The following is a 19,130-nucleotide window of genomic DNA, read 5'->3' as shown; positions in this document are numbered from 1 at the left end:
ACGCCGAATATATGTGTGTGTGATTGTTTTTTGATTTGGCCATCCTTCTCCCTATTTATAGGGGGTTCGTGACTTTCCCTCCAAGTAGGGTTTTTGGTGTAGATCATATAACTTCCGAAAATAAGGGATTTGATATTATCTTCTTTCCTAAAATATAGGATTCTTGATAAGCATATATCGTTTCCTCGTTTACCGAAAATGAAGCTTATCTTTTGGACGTACCCTACGTGCCAACGTCTGGGTGGGTACGTCATCAAGCCCCCAGTTTAATGGGTGACTCTGCGAAGATCATTGTATTAGACTCCTAGCCTGCTTTCTTCTTCGTGCCTTTTTAGTTAACCGGCGCAAAGTGTAGGGGCTGTTTTGAAAATTGCCTTGGTAGGTTTGAAGTATTAATTCCTTTAAGTTAGTGGGCGCGTATCTCTATGCTTTAAATTTGATCGACGGGTTTCCCTTCGAGTTTCCATATAAATATCTTCTATCTAGTTGGTATTGATCATAATTGGTATTCCATTTTTTCTTTTGATCAAAATTTCCACCGCTTTAGAGGGAGAGTCTTTTTCTTCTTCTTAAAGGTACGATCTCTACTTCTCTTTCCTTTGTTTTAGATAAACCCTAGGTTTAATGGCGAAACGTGGCATTGGTAATACTAGATCTATCGTTGATGCCGATACTCGTAAGGTTTTTGTTGATCAATTTTTTCCTGGCCGTCATTCGTCTTTTCGTCTTCCCACTCGTAAACAGAGTGCTTTTAACCCTCTTAATGGATTTGTCAGTATTTACATTAAAACCTTCACCATGGGAATCTGAGGTACCCGTTCCCTAAGTTTTTTATCAAAGTTTTGAAATACTATAAATGCCATATCTCTATGATGCATCCATTAGGCTGTGCTAGAATAGTGGCTTTTGAAATTGTTTGTCGTGCTTACGGAGTTGAGCCAACTGTTACGTTGTTTAGGAAGTTGTTGAATGTTTCCGCCGCTGGTGATTGGGTCACCATTGCCAATAGACCTAAGATTGAATGTGTCCTTAAGGGTGGGATGGATCTTCGTGATTGGAAAGATGAATTTGTGTTTATGCATCATAGTTTGTTTCCTCAACACTGTGAGTGTTTGTATGAGAGAAGTAGGCTAAAAGTTCAGAAAAAAGGTTTCTTTGGTGATCCAATACCTGAGGACGATTGCGGTGATATATATGATATTTTGGAGGAGGTGGGTTTTGTTGTTTATCAATATCTGGATGGGATTTTGTTTAAGGTTGGTTTTATTCATGCTCTTGCTAAGGGGGGGGGGGGGGGAGTTTGATGGTATGCTCCTGTTGTATAGATTCTACTGTTTTTTGCATTCCTTTTTGTCATTGTTTTGTGCTTGAATTGCAGATATGTCATACTGGAAATATGTCAATAAGGGTACCAAGGAGGTATCTCAAATGCCCAACCCAAATGCTTCTGCTGGTGGTTTCAGTGTTGGTGAGCTTACTGGTGAGACTGCTAAAGTTGTTACTCGTCCCCATCCACAGGTTGATGCAATCGATGTTGATGCTATCCCCGATGCTGGGAAGAAGAGAGTCAATATGCTTCCACCTGGTGGTTCCATTGCTGCTCGTTTAAAGAGGGCTAAGACTGCTGCTAGTACTGTCAGTGAGGATGTGGAAGAAGGTAATAAGAAGTCCAAGGCTACAAGTAGAAAAGCTCGCAGGTCAGTGTCTGCCAAGGATTCTCCCAAGAAAGGTAGGTTCTTGTTTATATGTTCTTTGATTTTCATGCTTTTTCATTTCCTTATTGCTCCTTACTTTTTCCCCATTTTTTCTTTGCAGAGTTTTATGAATCAGAATGGTTGTTCAGATCCCAAGTTTCCAAGCATACTGCTGATGAGATAAGGTCAATGGACCCCTCCAAGTTTTTATCCTTCTTTGATGAGGATTATGATGCTCATAGCACCACTCTTACTGAAATGCATTTTCGGTATAATGCTCTTGTGAAGGCAGTGGGTGAGGGTAGGCAAAGGGAGTTGCTTTTGAACGACACCGTTTCTGATTTAGAAAAGAAATTATATGAATATGGTGATCAAAGTGTACCTGCATCATTGAGGGAGAAACTAAAAGACATGGAGGACTTATTCAAATCTCAAGAGTCGACCCTGTTTGCCAGAAATGATGAATTTTCCAAACTAAAGACAGAGCTGCAGTCAAGATCGAATGAAAGTGCTAAGATATTGTCACAGTCTCAAGCTGACAAGTTGATGATCGAAGATCTTTCTAAGCAACTCCAGTTGATGAAGATTGACCGTGGCAGGTTGGTTTCTGAGTATGTCCTTTTTGTTTGCAGGTCTTTGTTGGCAAACCCTGATGTGTTGAAATCTGTTGGTAATGGTATTTCTGCAAATCGCTTGGAGAAAAGGTCTAGGGTGTTGGAGGAGTTTAGCCAGGAGGGTCATGTTGACCTTTCTTCCTGCCTTGATTATGATGCCAATGCTTCTTTGAAAGTGGAGGTTGTTGCAAAGGAGTGGGAAGAGGCTGAATTCCCAGTGATTGCGAAGTTTGCTGCATACCCTGACATGTCTGTTGATCAATTGCTTTCCCTCTCATTCTGAACAATATTTAGTATTTGGGCTGTTAAGCCATGGTTTGTAAGACAATATATCCTACCCCAGTGTGACTGGGTTATTTTTTGGGCCGGTGGGTCGTGTGGATGTTTAAGAACAATTTCTATCGTACTTATGTTTATATCACTTTCCTTTTAGGATGGCTTTATGTTTTCACCTTTTATAGGCCTTTTTTTCTAAAAATCAAAGATATATGATCTACGATGCACATTCCTTCTTTAGGATATTGGTGTATCTCTTTTTTTTTTGTAGAAATCATAGGAGTATGATTTGCGATGCACTTGCCTTTTTTAGGCATATATTTTGTTTCATAGAAATCATAGGAGTATGATTTGCGATGCACTTGCCTTTTTTAGGCATATATTTTGTTTCATAGAAATCATAGGAGTATGATTTGCGATGCACTTGCCTTTTTAGGCATATTTTGTTTCATAGAAATCATAGGAGTATGATTTGCGATGCACTTGCCTTTTTTAGGCATATATTTTGTTTCATAGAAATCATAGAAGTATGATTTGCGATGCACTTGCCTTTTTTAGGCATTAGGCATATATTTGGAAATTATGTGCGTGAGGTTGCGACCCTTCTTCACCATGAATCATAATTTTATTGAATAATAAATTTATTTAAACAAAAAAAGTTTCGAATACATATGATAAGTAAACTTATTATGTTTTAGGGATGTCGTCTTTGAGTTCCAGGTTTTCTTGCTTTTGTATTTCCATTGTGGTAAAGATGTCTGCAAGTTCCCCCTCTTCTCTTCCTAGCTTCCTCTTCCTCATTGGCATAACCATGCGTGTTCGTCCATGGACGCTCGGTGGCTCGTAGCTTCCTCGAATGCTTGCTATTCCATCCTCCGTGTGGAACTTGACCATATTGTGTATTACAGAGGGTATCATTCCGAATTTTTGTATCACTGGCCTTCCCAGAATAGCTTTGTAAGGTGGGGATCCTTTGATTATCATGAAGGTCAGCTCATCCGTTCTCCTGCGTGGCCCGGCTACGATTGTGACTGCAAGTACTATCTTACCTGTAGGCTGGGTTTTGTTCCCAGAGAAACTTATTAGCCATGTGCCTGGAGGTGATGATAGGATACGCACGGGTGAGTTGTCGCCTGGGAATGCGTGCTCATAGAGTATATTGTAATCGCTTCCATCGTTGATATGAATCTTATCCACCCATTTTTCTTGCAATTTTGCTTTGATTGTTATCGGATCCTCGGAGACGTGTGTTCCAAGTATTGGGGGAAATGAAATAGGCCCTACACTCTGGATGAGTGTGTCGATTTCCTTTCTTTTCTCAGCTTGTCTTTCCTTTCTTATTGTATAGATTGTTGCCTGGGTATTGCCACTTTTTTGCTCCCCAGACTCTTCTACTTTTTGTTTCGGCTGTTGCCAGATTCCTTTCACCAGATCTGCCAATTTGCTAGTTTTAATGGCTTCATCAATTGGTTTCCTTAGCTGTATACATGAATTTGTATCATGCCATGTATCATTGTGAAAGTCACAATATTTATATTTGTCCCTTCTTCCCCTTTCACTTAATTTGGCTGGGATAGGGAATGTTTTCCATACTGCCTCCGTTAGCAATATTTCTTTTAGGCTCTTGGTCAATTCTGGAAGTGGAACTATGTTGTAATCTTTTCTTTTTTCCTCTCTCTTGTATGGGCTGTATCTTGCCTGTTGGTCTTTGCTTGGTTGCCATTTTTCCTTTTTGTACCTCGAATCATCCACATTACTTGCTCCGATTTCTTTTGTGTCCAGAAATTTGTGGGCTTTTTTCTTTGCTTCATCGAATGTTTCGGCTAGGTCTGTGTTCAAGCATTCAACCAATTCTCTATTTTGACAGCCGTGTATGAGCCCTGAAACCCTTTGTGATTCTGGTAATCCTGTGATTTCTTGTGATTCTAGAGTAAATATTTCTATGAAATCCCTTGAGATTCATGTTCTTTCTGCTTTATGTTGTGGGCTAACACGTGTGTCTTCTTATGCTTCTTCTGTTGGCAGAAGTGTGATAGAAACTTTGTTCTGAGCTCATCGAAGTTGTTTATTAATCCTTCTGTGAGACTACCTAACCATTCTCTTGCATCATTCATTAATCCCATTTTAAATGCCTTGCATGCCACTGGCTCAACCCAGTTTTGCATTTCTGTTGTTCCTTCAAATCTTTGCAGGAAGTCGTTTGGGTCATCTTTGCCATTGTAAGTTCCTAGGTGGGTTGGGTATTTCATGTTTGCTGGCAATGTGTGGTTCCTTATCCATTCTGCGAATGGTGACTTTGGTGGTATTCTGCTAAGGCTAAATGGTCTAGGTGTGTTTGGTTGGTACACCGGTGGGGTTTGGTAGATATTTGGTCCCCAAGCATTTGTCCATAGCTGTTTAAGTTTGGTCCCCCAGCGTGATAGTATTACTCATACCCTTCATTATAAATGCCTTAATTATTTAAATAATGTTGGTTATAACCCTGACCTGCTTGAGACCCTGTGTTTTAGTAGTGTGGTCCTGGAACTTGGCCCGACATTTGGAATCCTTGCTGAAATTGACCCTGGGGGAAACCTGCCTGCACTTGTGGCGTGGCCTGGTTTGTTTGTGGTCCGTAGGTTTGATTATTGCTTTGCGTGTTTGGACCCTGGGTATGACTTTGCACTCCTGGCATGTTAGATGCCTGGTTGTTGACTGGGAAACCTTGCCCCTGGGAGTTTTGTTGGTATCTTGCCGTACTTGGCCTTTGACCCTCGTTCTGGAAAGTTTTGAGTAAATGCTCTGTGGTTGTAATATCCCGGGGTATTCATCATCTGTGTTGCCTTGTGGCACTGAATTTGTTGTATACTGGGGAATATTGGTATGCTGCGTGTAGTGAACATACGCAGGTATATTAGATTGCTGTCCTGGAGTACTGTAACTAGGTGGTGGGCGAATGTTATTTGCCAACCCAGGATTTTGCATTCCTTGAGGAATGTTTTGTACATTCTGGCCACCATGGTTCTGTGAGTTTGACCCTGGGTTGCTATGTTACTGGGTGTTCGACCCTGGGTTGCTTTGTTCCTAGGTGTTTGACCCTGGGTTAATTTGTTCCTAGGTGTCACCTTGTGACCCTGCAACATTGTTTTGTTGATTGTTGGTTCTTTGCACTCTTGATCGGGGATCTATTGGTTGCCTACGCCTTCCATTTGGTGGTGGTCGCCATCATATTCGTCGTATGCTTCATCGAAATTGATTGTTCTTCCTCTTAATACCCCTGCATCCTGGAGACGTCGTAGAGTGTTCAGGATGCTTTCATGGTTCTGTTGTATATATGCTTCATCGATCTGAGGCTGAGCCGATGTAGAGGTGTGTGTTGCCCCTGCTGAGGAAGGTGTTATTGGCGTACCCCCCGATTCCGGTTCAGATCTATGCTTTCTTCGGCGAAACCAGGTGGCGGCCTATTTTCGTCATTCATCTTCTAGGTTTAGGATTTGGGAAAACAAAAATTTTGTGGGTTTTGCTGTTTGGAGAGTGTCCCGCGGGTGGCGCCAATTGTTTGTACAGCCAATCCGGTAACCTAGAACGGGGAAATGGGGGTGAATGTGGTTGTTATTTGGCGGTTCCCTTCCAGTAAAGCAAAGCCTCTTGTACGCCGAATATATGTGTGTGTGATTGTTTTTTGATTTGACCATCCTTCCCCCTATTTATAGGGGGTTCGTGACTTTCCCTCCAAGTAGGATTTTTGGTGTAGATCATATCACTTCCGAAAATAAGGGATTTGATATTATCTTCTTTCCTAAAATATAGGATTCTTGATAAGCATATATCGTTTCCTCGTTACCGAAGGTGAGGCTCATCTTTTGGACGTATCCTGCGTGCCAACATCTGGGTGGGTACGTCATCAGTTTACTTCATTACTTCCCTAATCTTTTAATTAATCTTTCAGGTAGTATGATAACCTATATTAGAAAAGTGAATATGTTACTGTTAAATACTTAAGTTTGGATATAAAACTTCTCACATGTTAAATTTTTAATATTTACTGTATAATGGATAAACGATTGAGCCCTCGTATATTTTATGAATCAAAATATCAAGATGTGGGGAAATCTATGCCCAAACTTAAGTATCTAACAGTCAAGTAAATAATCGCAACTCTCATCCTATATTATTGTACTCGAGTGTTGATAAAAATATCTGAAATTGGAAAGGCTGCTGCCCGGTGGAATTGGTGGTTCTGGCAAGTGGGAGAAAGCCACTACAGCCAAGGAGAGAATTGGAGAGAAAAGAGTAGTGGAGAAAAGCTGTTGGTATGTAGGATGATGGATTTGCATAGCTAGTCTGCCAAGTGGGTTAAAAAGCTACTCGTCAATATTGCTTCTATTGTATGTTACGCAATTGTTGTGTCCTTATATGTGCACATATATTATTGTATTTGTATATCTATGTGTGTCATTGGTTTGAGATTTCGATAGTTCATTCTCCACATCTCTAAATTGGCTGTCACCATAGATGTAGCCTCAGGATGAAACTACAATTATTACGGGTTAGAAAGAAAAGAATGGTTAAAAGAAAAGAATGGCGAATCTTGGTGTATATGTCCAACTTCTAAAATTTGTATATAGTTGCACATACCTTCATCTTTCTTTAATTAATATATATGCCCTACAACTTCTAAAATTTGTACATAGTTGCAAACTAATTGTTTTTATTGGTGTACTGTACTTGGTCATACATGGTCAACCATTATTTTATGGAGAATGATATATTTATAATAATTATTAGCTATCCATCATAATATATGTTTTACGCAGTTGTACACTGTGCAGTAAAATATGTATATTTGTTATAAATGGCTAGCAATTGTTGTACATTTATCACTTCCTTTAATTTATTAGTTAACTATGTATGAACTATGTACAAATATTGGTCAACCAGCTATGAACAAAAACATCAACATTAGAAGTTGTATACCACATATGTACACATGTAGTTGTTGTATGAACTATGTACGAATATTAGAAGTTTATGGGATATATATATATATATATATGAGAAAAATGAGTATAAAGCTTAGATAGGAAACCTCTCACATAAAAATATTTTATTATTTGTTTGAATTTAAAAAAATACATGGCCCCTCATGATTTTCATGATTATAAAAATCAAATGTGAGGAGTTCCCCATCTAAGCTTAGATGGGGGACAACCCCATACTCACTCCCCCTATATATATATACGGGGATGGGAATATAAGGCTGTCGGGTATCTAAGCTTAAGTGTGGAACACTCACATATTGTTTTTTTAATCCACAAAAATCATGGGGCCCCATGCATTTATTCATTAAACAAGAAATAATAAAATATTAGTATGTGAGGGGTTCCACACCTAAGCTTAGGTGTCGGACAGCCTTATATTCCCTTTTCCCATATATATATATAGGGTGACAATCAAATAAGAACAGTATTAAAATAAGAACAATGAGAACACTTAAAAAACATCATTTTGATGCATTAAAAGTCCATAAAACTAACATAGTGCATAACTAATTATCATTATTTAAGTGTATATCAACACATTGGCTTGTCAAAATCAAGAAAATCGTGTTTTTTTTTGTGCTATCCATCTTGGATGCATATTTTTCAAAATGATGCATCCACCAAAAAACGTGATTTTTTCGATTTTGACGGATCAATGTGTTGTTAAACACTTAAATGATGATAATTAGTTCTGCACTATGTTAGTTTTATGGACTTGTAATGCATTAAAATGATGTTTTTTAAGTGTTCTCACCGTTCTTATTTTAAGATTGTTCTCACCGGAGTGTTACCCTATATATATATATGAATAAAAAAAGTTTAATGTGCAATCATATGCTAATGAAAAAAGTTTGTTGAGTATATACAACGATAAAAAAGTTTAACATGCAACCATATAATAAAAAAATTATTTTGGTAATCCACTGATTAAACCTTTATGTTAAATAAAATAATGCATATGAAAATTAACTTATATAATTAGTGGCCAAAATGACATGGCCATATGGATAAGGTTGGACGTGTAGCAAATCCCTTAAGTTCTGAATTGACTAAACAAGAAGCTAATACTTGTTAAGGCTTTTGATAAAGCGTTTAGTAGTTAATAGCAAAATGTTCTACTTTCAAAACAATGTGTCATCTTGCAAGTTGTAGCCTTGATGTTATCTTAACTTTGAAATCAACCATTATCACTTTATCAGTGATTCTTTTCTAAGAAAATGAAACTTACCTAATCAGTAGCAAATTATACACACCTTAATTTTTGAACTTGTCAAGTACAACGAACATGCTCGAAAGGTATGAAGGAAAAGGAGCGGCAAAAGATTCTACCGTCTTGATCATAAGATCATGACCATAATGTGATGTATTTCATCTGGGTTATAATCTGTACATCACCACTTTTTAACTGTATACTACCGAACATGCATTATATGATTATACCATACAACACTTTAAAACATATTTGGTGGTGTATGGTAAAAAATTGGTGGTATATTACAAAATACAAATCATCATCCATTTCATTTGTATTTGTTACGGAATATTATCTTTTTATACACTATGAAATTCATTTATTTTATAAATTGGGTGAACAGATATTAAAGATATATTCATGATTATTTTTTAACTTCTTCTTTCATATTATTATATAATAAAAAGTTAAAATATTTGACATTTATATTCATACGATAACTCACGAAGATAGAAGTCGTACATAATACCAAGCACTTTATACGACCGAATCTTGCTTTATCACTAACCTTTTTAAAAAATAATAATACTGCTTCGATATTGACTAAAGATTTGTTTGAATGGAAAAATAAAAGCGCATGGCCATTTTGGATCAAAAAGCCCAATGTTTGTCGTGGGTTGTGTAAAGCAAGATAAAGGCCCAAACCGATGCTAATTGGATTTAACGCATTAATTGATATACATTACAAACTTGTGGAGTTAAGATAAGTTCCATTAAAAAAAAATCCGTAGAATGGAAAAATGTTAATTGAAATAATAATATGGAAAATGATTAATCAATCTAACTCCTAAAGATCAATCTTAGACCTTAAGAATTTGACATGTGATTTCACTAATTTTCTTTCCAAATTTTATTACTTAAGTCTTACACATGACAACGTTTTATAATTAGGTTGATTTTTAGACATACCAATTAGGTTGATCTATCATTATCTTAATAATATTAGGATCTACAAAATATTATTTTAAAATTGGATAAAATTTTTTATTTTTTTTTTCTAACTTTGATTTAGCTTTGTTCATCAAGAAATAAAGAAGAATATGCAAATGCCAAATGGTTTATAAAGTCTGGAACTCTCACCTCAAGTTTGCACTATGTAACATTTTTTCCACCTTTCATGCTGAACCACAATATGAAATGGCTAAAGGACCCAGATGAAAGCCAACACGAACGCGCAAAGTGATTGTTTTAGCCATAAGGATGGCGCGTTACGAAGCAATTTTTTGAAAAAATAAAAATAAAAATTGAATTACTATAAATTCTTAGTAATCAATTAACCTTTTAGAACAACTCATTGCTTTATTTTTCTTAACGGTCAAAAAAAAGTTATATTATTATTAACAAGAAGCTATGATATTATTAGAGATTAAGAAAACAGTTTATTCATGAATATACAACAAGCACCATGATGTAGAATAATGCAACCCAATACTTTATTGTTTTACCAAACGACCAAAACTGCCAAAAGGATAATCACATGTATATCGTTCTCCATTTTGTTGATCCAGCGAGGAAGATTGGTAATTGTATCAGATCTTAAAATCCAAACAAAATGGGTTCGAAAATCTGCACCAACTCATTGAATTATTAGTATCAAGATTAAGAAGATTATAAGAAAGTCAAAGGTGGGAAACAAACAAAACAAACACACCATGTGTGTTGTGTAGGGAGGAAAATACGTACACACGTGAGTCATGTCGACCTTGCTTTACGACACTTTCCTTTCCCCACACCACGTACGGCAACCTTTCCTTTATCAGTTAACGTGTCAATTTCTTATTGGATCGTTATAAAATTTTGCTTTTAACTTTCACCAAAACAATGCCTATTTTATTTCTCTTTCGTTTCTCGAATTATAACAAGTTTTTATTTCTCTCTCCAAATAAAATCAAATCAACTAGCCGATATAGATACACTTTGAGTTTTACTCACAAGTTATACATTCGAACTTTAAGGTTAACATGTTTTTGCGATTTTTCCTAAATGGAGCAACTCTGCTTTAATGGAGATTCGGTCAGGACAATATGGTCTATTCTGAATGACAATCACCCCTATAAGGTGAATTTGAGATAATTCGAAACACGTACATCATTCTAAAAAAAAAAAAATTCACTCAATTATGAATGAAATCCGGAGAACAAATAGTTTGTGGCAATGTCACGTTTGTTAAGTGAAACATGTTTTTCACATAAAAAGTTGCCATTTCAAATCTTTTGTTCGTATTAAAATTATCCCGTTTATAAACAGTAAACAAATATGTTTTTTGATATGACAATCAATATAAAAATAGTTATTATTCGTACCTAAAACCTTATTTACTTTAATCATCTTCCTGTAATGTAGCATACTAGCATGTTGTCTTTTAACTATAGGACTAATAAAAAAAAGTGATACATTAACTGTTTAAGACCATATCATTTCTTCCTCTCGAAATCTACATAGAACATAGTCACATACCCTTATCATTCACTATTCTCCTCAAATTCTCACAATCCATACATACTACACGCATACAAAGTTACAAACAAACTCGCCTGGACCCACTCCCTCACGTCTCGATCATCTAGGGGGCGAGTTGTTCTTAAATACGCAGCGAGAATATGTGCGGCGCCATTGAAGACTACGAGTACGTGTTGAGAACAGCCGAAAACAGCCCCCATTAGCGCTCGCCTAAGATATCTTTTATAAAAATCATACGAGTAATTAATAAGTCAATTTATTGTTGCTAAACATATCTATTGTTTCATCAAGGACTCAAGGTAGTTTAATTAAAGGTTCATAAGAATTGGAATGATTAGTTATTATTTAGTTTCACAACAGACATACTTGCCCGTTAAATAAAATTGTTCGTTAGACTCTCATTGCTATTCTTTATTGGATTATAGTATAACATTTTAGCTATTGAAAAGTTTTTGTTTCTCATTGTTGTTTTATCTATACCAGATCATCCAAAATGTTATCATAAATGTTTTCAACTCATATTCAATCTAGATAACTAGATATTATTTAAACATCGTTCAAACAAGTCCCTCTTTAAGTACGTCCGTCAAAATACACACAAAGATTTCCAAGTTTGAAGTCTTCGATAAGAATGATTTAACTTCTGTTAGCCTTATTGTTACCTACTATTTCTTTCTTCCCATGCATATTAAATATGGGGAAAACTTAAGTAAATTACCTATCGTAGGTAAAACATGTGTATTTTAAAGGGAGATTATATAAAATTCAAAAGTAGTTATATATGTTTATCAAATTCAAATATTTAATTTATAATTTTTTTAACATCGCAGTACCTAAGATAAGGAAAGGCTTATCATTTTCCCATTAGTTATTCACCTTATTATTATATTTGTTCAAAAATCATTTTTCTATATTTACCAAAAAACATGTCTTTAGCTAAGTAATATTATATTTTTAATTAATTACTATCATTACAACGTTCTTAATCAATTTCACTTATGAATAGAAGTTAGAACCTACACCATGAATGAGTAAATCAATTAAACAATTTACACCACTTGACATTGTCACCACCACCAATAGTCGTCGTCATCAACATCCTTCGCTCTCACCATCAAATCGTCATTACCATCATTGTTACCGCGTTGCGCGAGTTCTGTGCTAGTAGTAGATCATATATTTGGCACATATATCATCACTATTAATTGATAAATGTTTCACATAATAACTACGTATGAATGAGTAGTCTCTCTAGTTGGAGTCATATAACTACACTAATTTACAAGTTGAGTCAGCGTATTTTTGGTGTGCCTGTATTTTCCCTTCCCTTAATTGGCACTGATCCTGTTTGGCTTTGGATAATTATATGCATTTCCCAACAAATAAAATTAAACAATTAAAATTCAATGAGTATGGCGAGGTGAGGTTAGGCTGAGGTAAGCAATGACATTGGTGTAGGAGACATGATTAGAAACTGAAAACGGTTAAAGGAAAATATGCAGATTGGTTGGGGGCAAGGCGTGCAAGGGCAAATGACAGTTAATGATGCTCAAAGTTTAAACAAACAACTTCTTACAAGTTCAGGCAGGGGGGGAAAGAGACAACTTATCGATCACTACCCGGCAACCACATTCATTTTTAAAATGCTTCATTTTTGTAACTTTTCCATCCATTAGATTAAATTTTGTCACATCTTATTCATAGGTTTTAGATTTTTTGCTTGGTGTGAATTACTTGTGAATGACGATAAGGTATAGTGTATGTTGTATTAATTAAGTAATCGTGGTTAGAGATGTCTCTCGCAGAATAGATCACCAACTCAAACCTCCTAATGAGAAACTTTTAGAGAAAACTCACCTGGTACCATTTATTGGTGGAAATTAAATACCCGATGTCAACAAATCGAGTCAAGTATAACAAGTTTTAAGCTTGAGTGGTTTACTTGGTTCGACTCGAATAATTTTTTAAAAGTGTATTCGAGCTAGAACATGAAAATTTAGTTTTTAGAATGTATATTGAAGTAATTTAACTATATTCAAAATGCCTTTAAACTCATCTATTTGAACTCGAGCTCAAATAACATCATTCATATATTATTATGAATAAACTAATCTTATAGTTCAAAAATAATCATAAAGGTCATTTTAACTATGCCCTGTTGGCCTCATGCGACTCATGAAGCTCAAATAACTTCTTATATGTAGTTAAAAAAATTCATAAATGTCATTTTAACTATGCCCTGTTGTCCTCATGCGATTCATGAAGCTCAAATAACTGCTCCAGGCGACCCGGTTGTAACACACTCACAGGAACAACATCCAGGACTAAAGGAAGAAATGGATGCAGCTAAGAGTGTCGGTACAATTCTTTGCATGAATCTTGAGGGCTTTGAGTCGCAGATTGAAGAACTTATTCTCTCCGGAGGGTGAAGCATATTAATATAACTACTTGGGATTACCTTAGAGATGTTTATTGAATCTTTTAAGAAGTGTCATATTAGGAGATTAATTATCGTGCCATGGATGGTTATTTCTTTTAAGAATTGCTATATATGTTGTACTTTGATAATTCTAGCTATTTGTTAGTTAAGTAATAAAATAATTTGTCGGCCGTTAAAAAAAATAACCCCAATTTAATCAAGATTAAAAAGTTACATTTGAATAGCATATGTCATCCCTCAATTATTTGGAAAACAAAACTTCGTCCATTTCTCTATTTTAAGAATCAAAGTCTTTTGAGTCTTTCCTTATATTGAAATTTTATTGTAATTGTTCAAATCTATAGGTGAACAGAATTTTTGATTAAAAATCTATTCTGTAAAACGAACTAATGTAGACCTGGTTAAAATAATATATGTTATATTTTTTGTCATTTAAAATAATCACCTATTAAGTTTTATTTTGATCATTTAAAAACAAAATATCTATCATTTCCAATTCCATTAGCTATAAACTATTTTATTAAAAATTAATATAAATATAGAAATCCATATATCCATCATAAATTGAAGGAACATGTGAAACATTTTTGTTTCACAATTGAGAGACTCAAAAGTTTAGAGGGCACACGCATCAACCCTCTCTTTTGTTTGCTTTCTTTCCACCAGTACTTTACTACTCCTGATTATTAATCCCCTGAGTTGAGCGACCTTCCCCTATTTTTATATACTCCAAAATACACAAATAAATAAATAAATAAATAAATATTCCGGTTTCTTCATCCTTTCCACCAAGCTCACTGATTCCTTTTACTCATTCATTTTCAGGTCAGCTGATTTTATATTTATATATTTTTCTTTCTTAATTATCAACTTTACTCCAAATTTTTTTTATAATTTTTAATATTTTGTTGTTTCTAAAAGTTGAGATCTGAGATTATGCTTTGCACTCATTCCTTTTAATCCTTTGTGTTTTGTTTCATTAATATTAGTTAACACACACACACACACACACACACGCACTGTTTATGTTAATTTGCCCTTTATCAGTTTTTACAATTATAATTAATAATTTTATATCATTATTTTACATTTAACACCACATTTCTACTTATTTATCTGCAATTTTCATATGTTTTTTTGTGTATAGATTTATGAAAATAGATCTAAATCCTTCCTTCCTTCCTGTATGTATGTAGAATGAGTGACATTTTCCATGTGAGAATTTTGACTCAGATTTACACGTGGCCATTTTACTGGCCACCCCGGAGATTTTACCTGGTGAGGTTTGAACCCGAGACCTCTTGTGAGGAAATCAGGTCGCCCGACCACTAGGCCACCTTAGATATGGTTCTTGACTTCTTTCGCATAATTATGTATGTCTGTTGGGTATATTTTATATGTGTATGTGTGTGTGTGTATATATATATATATTACACAATTCATTAAAAAAAAGGGCATCTTGACCTCCCCGTAAGGTTTTTGATGCCGGTGAAATACCTTCGCTTAATACCCACATGATTTGGGCATTCCTAAGGATCGAACCCATGTCTCTTTAACTTCAGATGTGGGTCCAAGTTGCATTGGTAATGGGTATTAATCTATCTATGGATGAATTGGTTCCATAATTCACTAAAATGGGTTTTTTTTTTTGTATTTTTTGTTATTGTTGACTTCATATGTTTTTGTATGCATATATATATTGCAAGTGTATTAATTAATTGTTTGTATATTCAAGCAGATTGACTTGAAGAAATAAGGATAGATATTTCAAATTAAGGACTTGAGTAACTGATGATGTCTTCGACCTTGTTAGGCGTCGAAGCGGGCGGGAAAGGGAATGTGTCTAGTTTACAAAAGATTACGATGATGGCTGAAAGAAATTACTTAGGGTTGTCGGATTGTTCGTCTGTGGATAGTTCGAATGTGTCTAATATATCGGAAGTGAACAAGAATAGTCTAAACCTTAAGGAGACTGAACTAAGGCTTGGTCTTCCGGGGTCTCAATCACCCGAGAGGGATCCAGAAAGTAGCTTAACGAGCTCTGATAAACTAGATGAGAAACGCTTGTTTCCTTTGCTTCCTTACGTTGTTTCTGGGCATAAAAGGGCGTTTACTGATGCTATGGATAGTTGCTCGGAAGTTAAGGGGGTAACTGAAGGGAATTGGAGGTTTGATGCTTCTGGGGTTGAATCTGATGCTTCAAAGTTAATAGGTCAAGGGAAGTTTTCTAGTAATTTGAATGTAAATGGAAATGGGAAGATATTGTCGGAGGCTCAGCCTGCCGTGATGAAAGTGGCGCTCTCAAAAATGGCGCAGGAAAGACCTTGTAGTGGAAGTAATCTTAACAAAGTAAATAGCTCCAATCCTCCGTCTGCAAAGTAAGTTATTTACTATAAAAGTTTATTTCTATCGTGTGCGAATAAGCAAAATGCTGTGTAAGACATTTGATACGGTTTGGGTGGTTTGTTTCTAACCTCTGCGTTGAAATTTATAGAGCACAGGTGGTTGGTTGGCCTCCGGTTAGATCATTTAGGAAGAACATGCTGGCTACAAGCTCAAAGAACAATGATGAAGTAGATGGGAAGCCTGGTCCTGGTGCATTATTTGTGAAGGTTAGCATGGATGGTGCTCCATATTTGAGGAAGGTTGATTTGAGAGGTTACTCTACTTATCGAGAACTTTCTTCTGCTCTCGAGAAGATGTTTACATGTTTCACTATCGGTTAGTTGCTTTTCTCAAGTTACTAATTCGTTGTTAGTATAGCCAAAGTATAACTGTTTATGAAGTGAAATCTTTGCATGAAGGACTCACTCCAACTTTTTGAAATTGTAGGTCAGTGTGGATCTCAGGGAGCTCCGGGGAGGGAAAGTCTTAGTGAGAGCAAACTGAGAGATCTTTTGCATGGGTCAGAGTATGTTCTTACGTATGAAGATAAGGATGGTGACTGGATGCTTGTGGGAGATGTTCCATGGGAGTAAGTATATATGAATATGTTCTGCTTTCATACATTTGTAATTGCTATTTGAAACCTCTGTTGGAAGTGGCATACTAGCATCAAGTTTATGTAATTAAAAAAAAAATTGCACACTTTATTAAAATTCAATACATAACAAAAAGAGAAGAATTTTATGTACTTTTGCCATGTTTTTTTCTTTCTCACTTGAAGTATAATATGCTAGCATGATGAATACACTACTAAAATGCTGGCCATCAGTATCTATTCATGGGTTATAAAGAGTGTAATTATGTTTATTTGGAGTGTGGTTATGATAAAAGCTATTTTTTCTTCTGATTATGAAATGTTTTAATTTTTGTGAATCTGATTCAAATCCAGTTGACGCTTCTCGGTCCCTCAAATATAATCTCCCCTTTGACGCCTATACACACTCCAATCATTTGGTTTGAATGTTTGATGTGGAATCTCACATTTTTGGGCTTGCTAATGTAGGTGATACAGTGTAGCACCGCATTAAGCCTCTCGTTTCCGATTGAAATCCAACATGGGGTTACTAGTAAAAGGAATCCCTTAATGTGTAGGCATATAATCAAACCGTAAATTCAAACAAATGTGGTGACACCTGGTCGTGCCAGTAACCCTGATTTGACACACTAGTGAGCAGAGGTGGCAGTTTTTATACTTGAAAGAAAAAAAATCTAAATTGTTAGATGAAGTCATATGGAGTTAAGTAGATTCACCAAATCAGTTATACTTAGCCCCTCAAGAGTAGACTGGATATAACTTCATTTGTAGTTTGTCCCATCGATTAACTTTGGACAGTTAATTCAGGTTTATGTGGGTTCGTTCATGTGCTATCGAGGCTCTTCCATGTGATAGCAAAGACTAGTCATATCTGTTCTTTGTGTCATATATATATATATAAGTAGATTCACCCAATCAGTTATACTTAGCCCCTCAAGAGTAGACTGGATATAACTTCATTTGTAGTTTGTCCCATCGATTAACTTTGGACAGTTAATTCAGGTTTATGTGGGTTCGTTCATGTGCTATCAAGGCCCTTCCATGTGATAGCAAAGACTAGTCATATCTGTTCTTTGTGTCATATGCATATATATATATATCCACTCTTGATAACGAGTGATGTATATATATATATATATCCACTCTTGATAACGAGTGATGTAACTTGATCTTAGAAATCTTGCTATGGTTTGGCTTAATATGTATTGCCTGGTAGTTTCATTACTCTTACACATTCCTGTTTTCACAGTATGTTTATTGGTTCATGCAAGAGGCTGAAGATCATGAAGGGCTCTGATGCTATTGGTTTAGGTATGTCCCAAATATGATTTTGTTTAGTATGCAGTCATTGAGTTTTATGTTTGGCAATCTAAGCGGCTTATTTACACAGGTAGGTCCTACATGAATATATCTTGCAACTTTGTGAGGTCTTGTCTAATTCTTTATTACTAAAACATTTCCCCGGTCTTCCAAAAGAGGAGACGAGGAGTAATTGGTACTAAAAAACATTTAGCCATAAAAGAACCTTCAGTTTTACATATCTGTTCATAGTTGTTCACCGGGCTATATACTACTTATACATGTTGTGTACATATCACCTCCCTTTCCAAATCGATATAATCATGTTGACCTTATAAATACTGGGAGCCATTAAGTTCTGTCATTTAACAGGGAGCAATTGCTTATTCACGGGTTTTTATTTCTGTCCTATATTTGTTATCATATTGGAAAGAAGTTTTTTAGTTATATCAAGTTGGTAATGTTTTACCTAATTGGATTGCCTCACAGCTCCCAGGGCCACCGAAAAATCAAAGAACAGAACTTAATTTTTGAAGACTGCTCGGTCCTGCTCATGGTTGGAACGCAAATGAGTAGTTTTGGTTCGGAAGCTGTGGAGGAAACGGGCTCGGGCTCGGGCTGGACTGGTTATTTTCTTGGCTATTGTGGTGGTTGCATCTCCATGGGAAAGTTGATTTTGCCAGGTCTCTATCAACATTCATGGCAAGAGCGTCATTAGTTCCTTGTTACGTAGGATTAAAATGCTTGTTTATCTCTAATTATATTTCTATGGTATGAATCTTTAGTAGTTATCATGTTCGATTGATGCTTGTGCTTGTGATTTCATAACTTGATGAAAACCATTGCTTCTCAATCTCTTTGTAGTTAATTGTGTCACATGATTCTGATATTATATCGATTGTTCCACACTTCCACCCTTTTGAGTTATTCATCGTGCTCGCGTGTTGAATTTGATCTAATCTGAAGTTCTTGGGTGGTCTTTTTTAAACTACACTTAATTGATGAATCTGCAGATTTGAATGGGATGAAAATGCAAAGAATGGAGATTCTGGTTACCTTTAATTCCAGAAGTCCAAACTAAAAATGCAAAATGA

General features: G+C 35.7%; 1 protein-coding gene across 1 annotated transcript; it reads left to right on the top strand.

Moving 5' to 3' along the window:
• The first annotated feature begins 14,333 nt into the window (after nt 1-14,333).
• LOC122610036 (auxin-responsive protein IAA8-like) lies at nt 14,334-18,654 on the top strand. The gene is made up of 6 exons (XM_043783011.1): nt 14,334-14,582; nt 15,496-16,135; nt 16,252-16,478; nt 16,590-16,731; nt 17,987-18,048; nt 18,526-18,654. The coding sequence occupies exons 2-6, from the start codon at nt 15,549-15,551 to the stop codon at nt 18,561-18,563; spliced, it is 1,056 nt and encodes a 351-aa protein (XP_043638946.1). The 5' UTR covers nt 14,334-14,582; nt 15,496-15,548; the 3' UTR covers nt 18,564-18,654.
• The last annotated feature ends 476 nt before the right edge of the window (nt 18,655-19,130 follow it).

Source organism: Erigeron canadensis, chromosome 8 (genome assembly GCF_010389155.1).
Source record: "Erigeron canadensis isolate Cc75 chromosome 8, C_canadensis_v1, whole genome shotgun sequence".
In the NCBI taxonomy this organism is placed as follows: domain Eukaryota; kingdom Viridiplantae; phylum Streptophyta; class Magnoliopsida; order Asterales; family Asteraceae; genus Erigeron; species Erigeron canadensis.
Note: the sequence above shows the minus strand (reverse complement) of the source record. Positions and strands in the feature narration are given on the sequence as shown.

Excerpts from the sequence above, each read along its gene's own strand:
- LOC122610036 (XM_043783011.1), top strand. The coding sequence starts at position 15,549 with ATGATGTCTTCGACCTTGTTAGGCGTCGAAGCGGGCGGGAAAGGGAAT. Across the intron at positions 16,479-16,589 it reads GTTTACATGTTTCACTATCG|GTCAGTGTGGATCTCAGGGA; the intron begins GTTAGTTGCTTT and ends TTGAAATTGTAG. Across the intron at positions 16,732-17,986 it reads GTGGGAGATGTTCCATGGGA|TATGTTTATTGGTTCATGCA; the intron begins GTAAGTATATAT and ends CTGTTTTCACAG.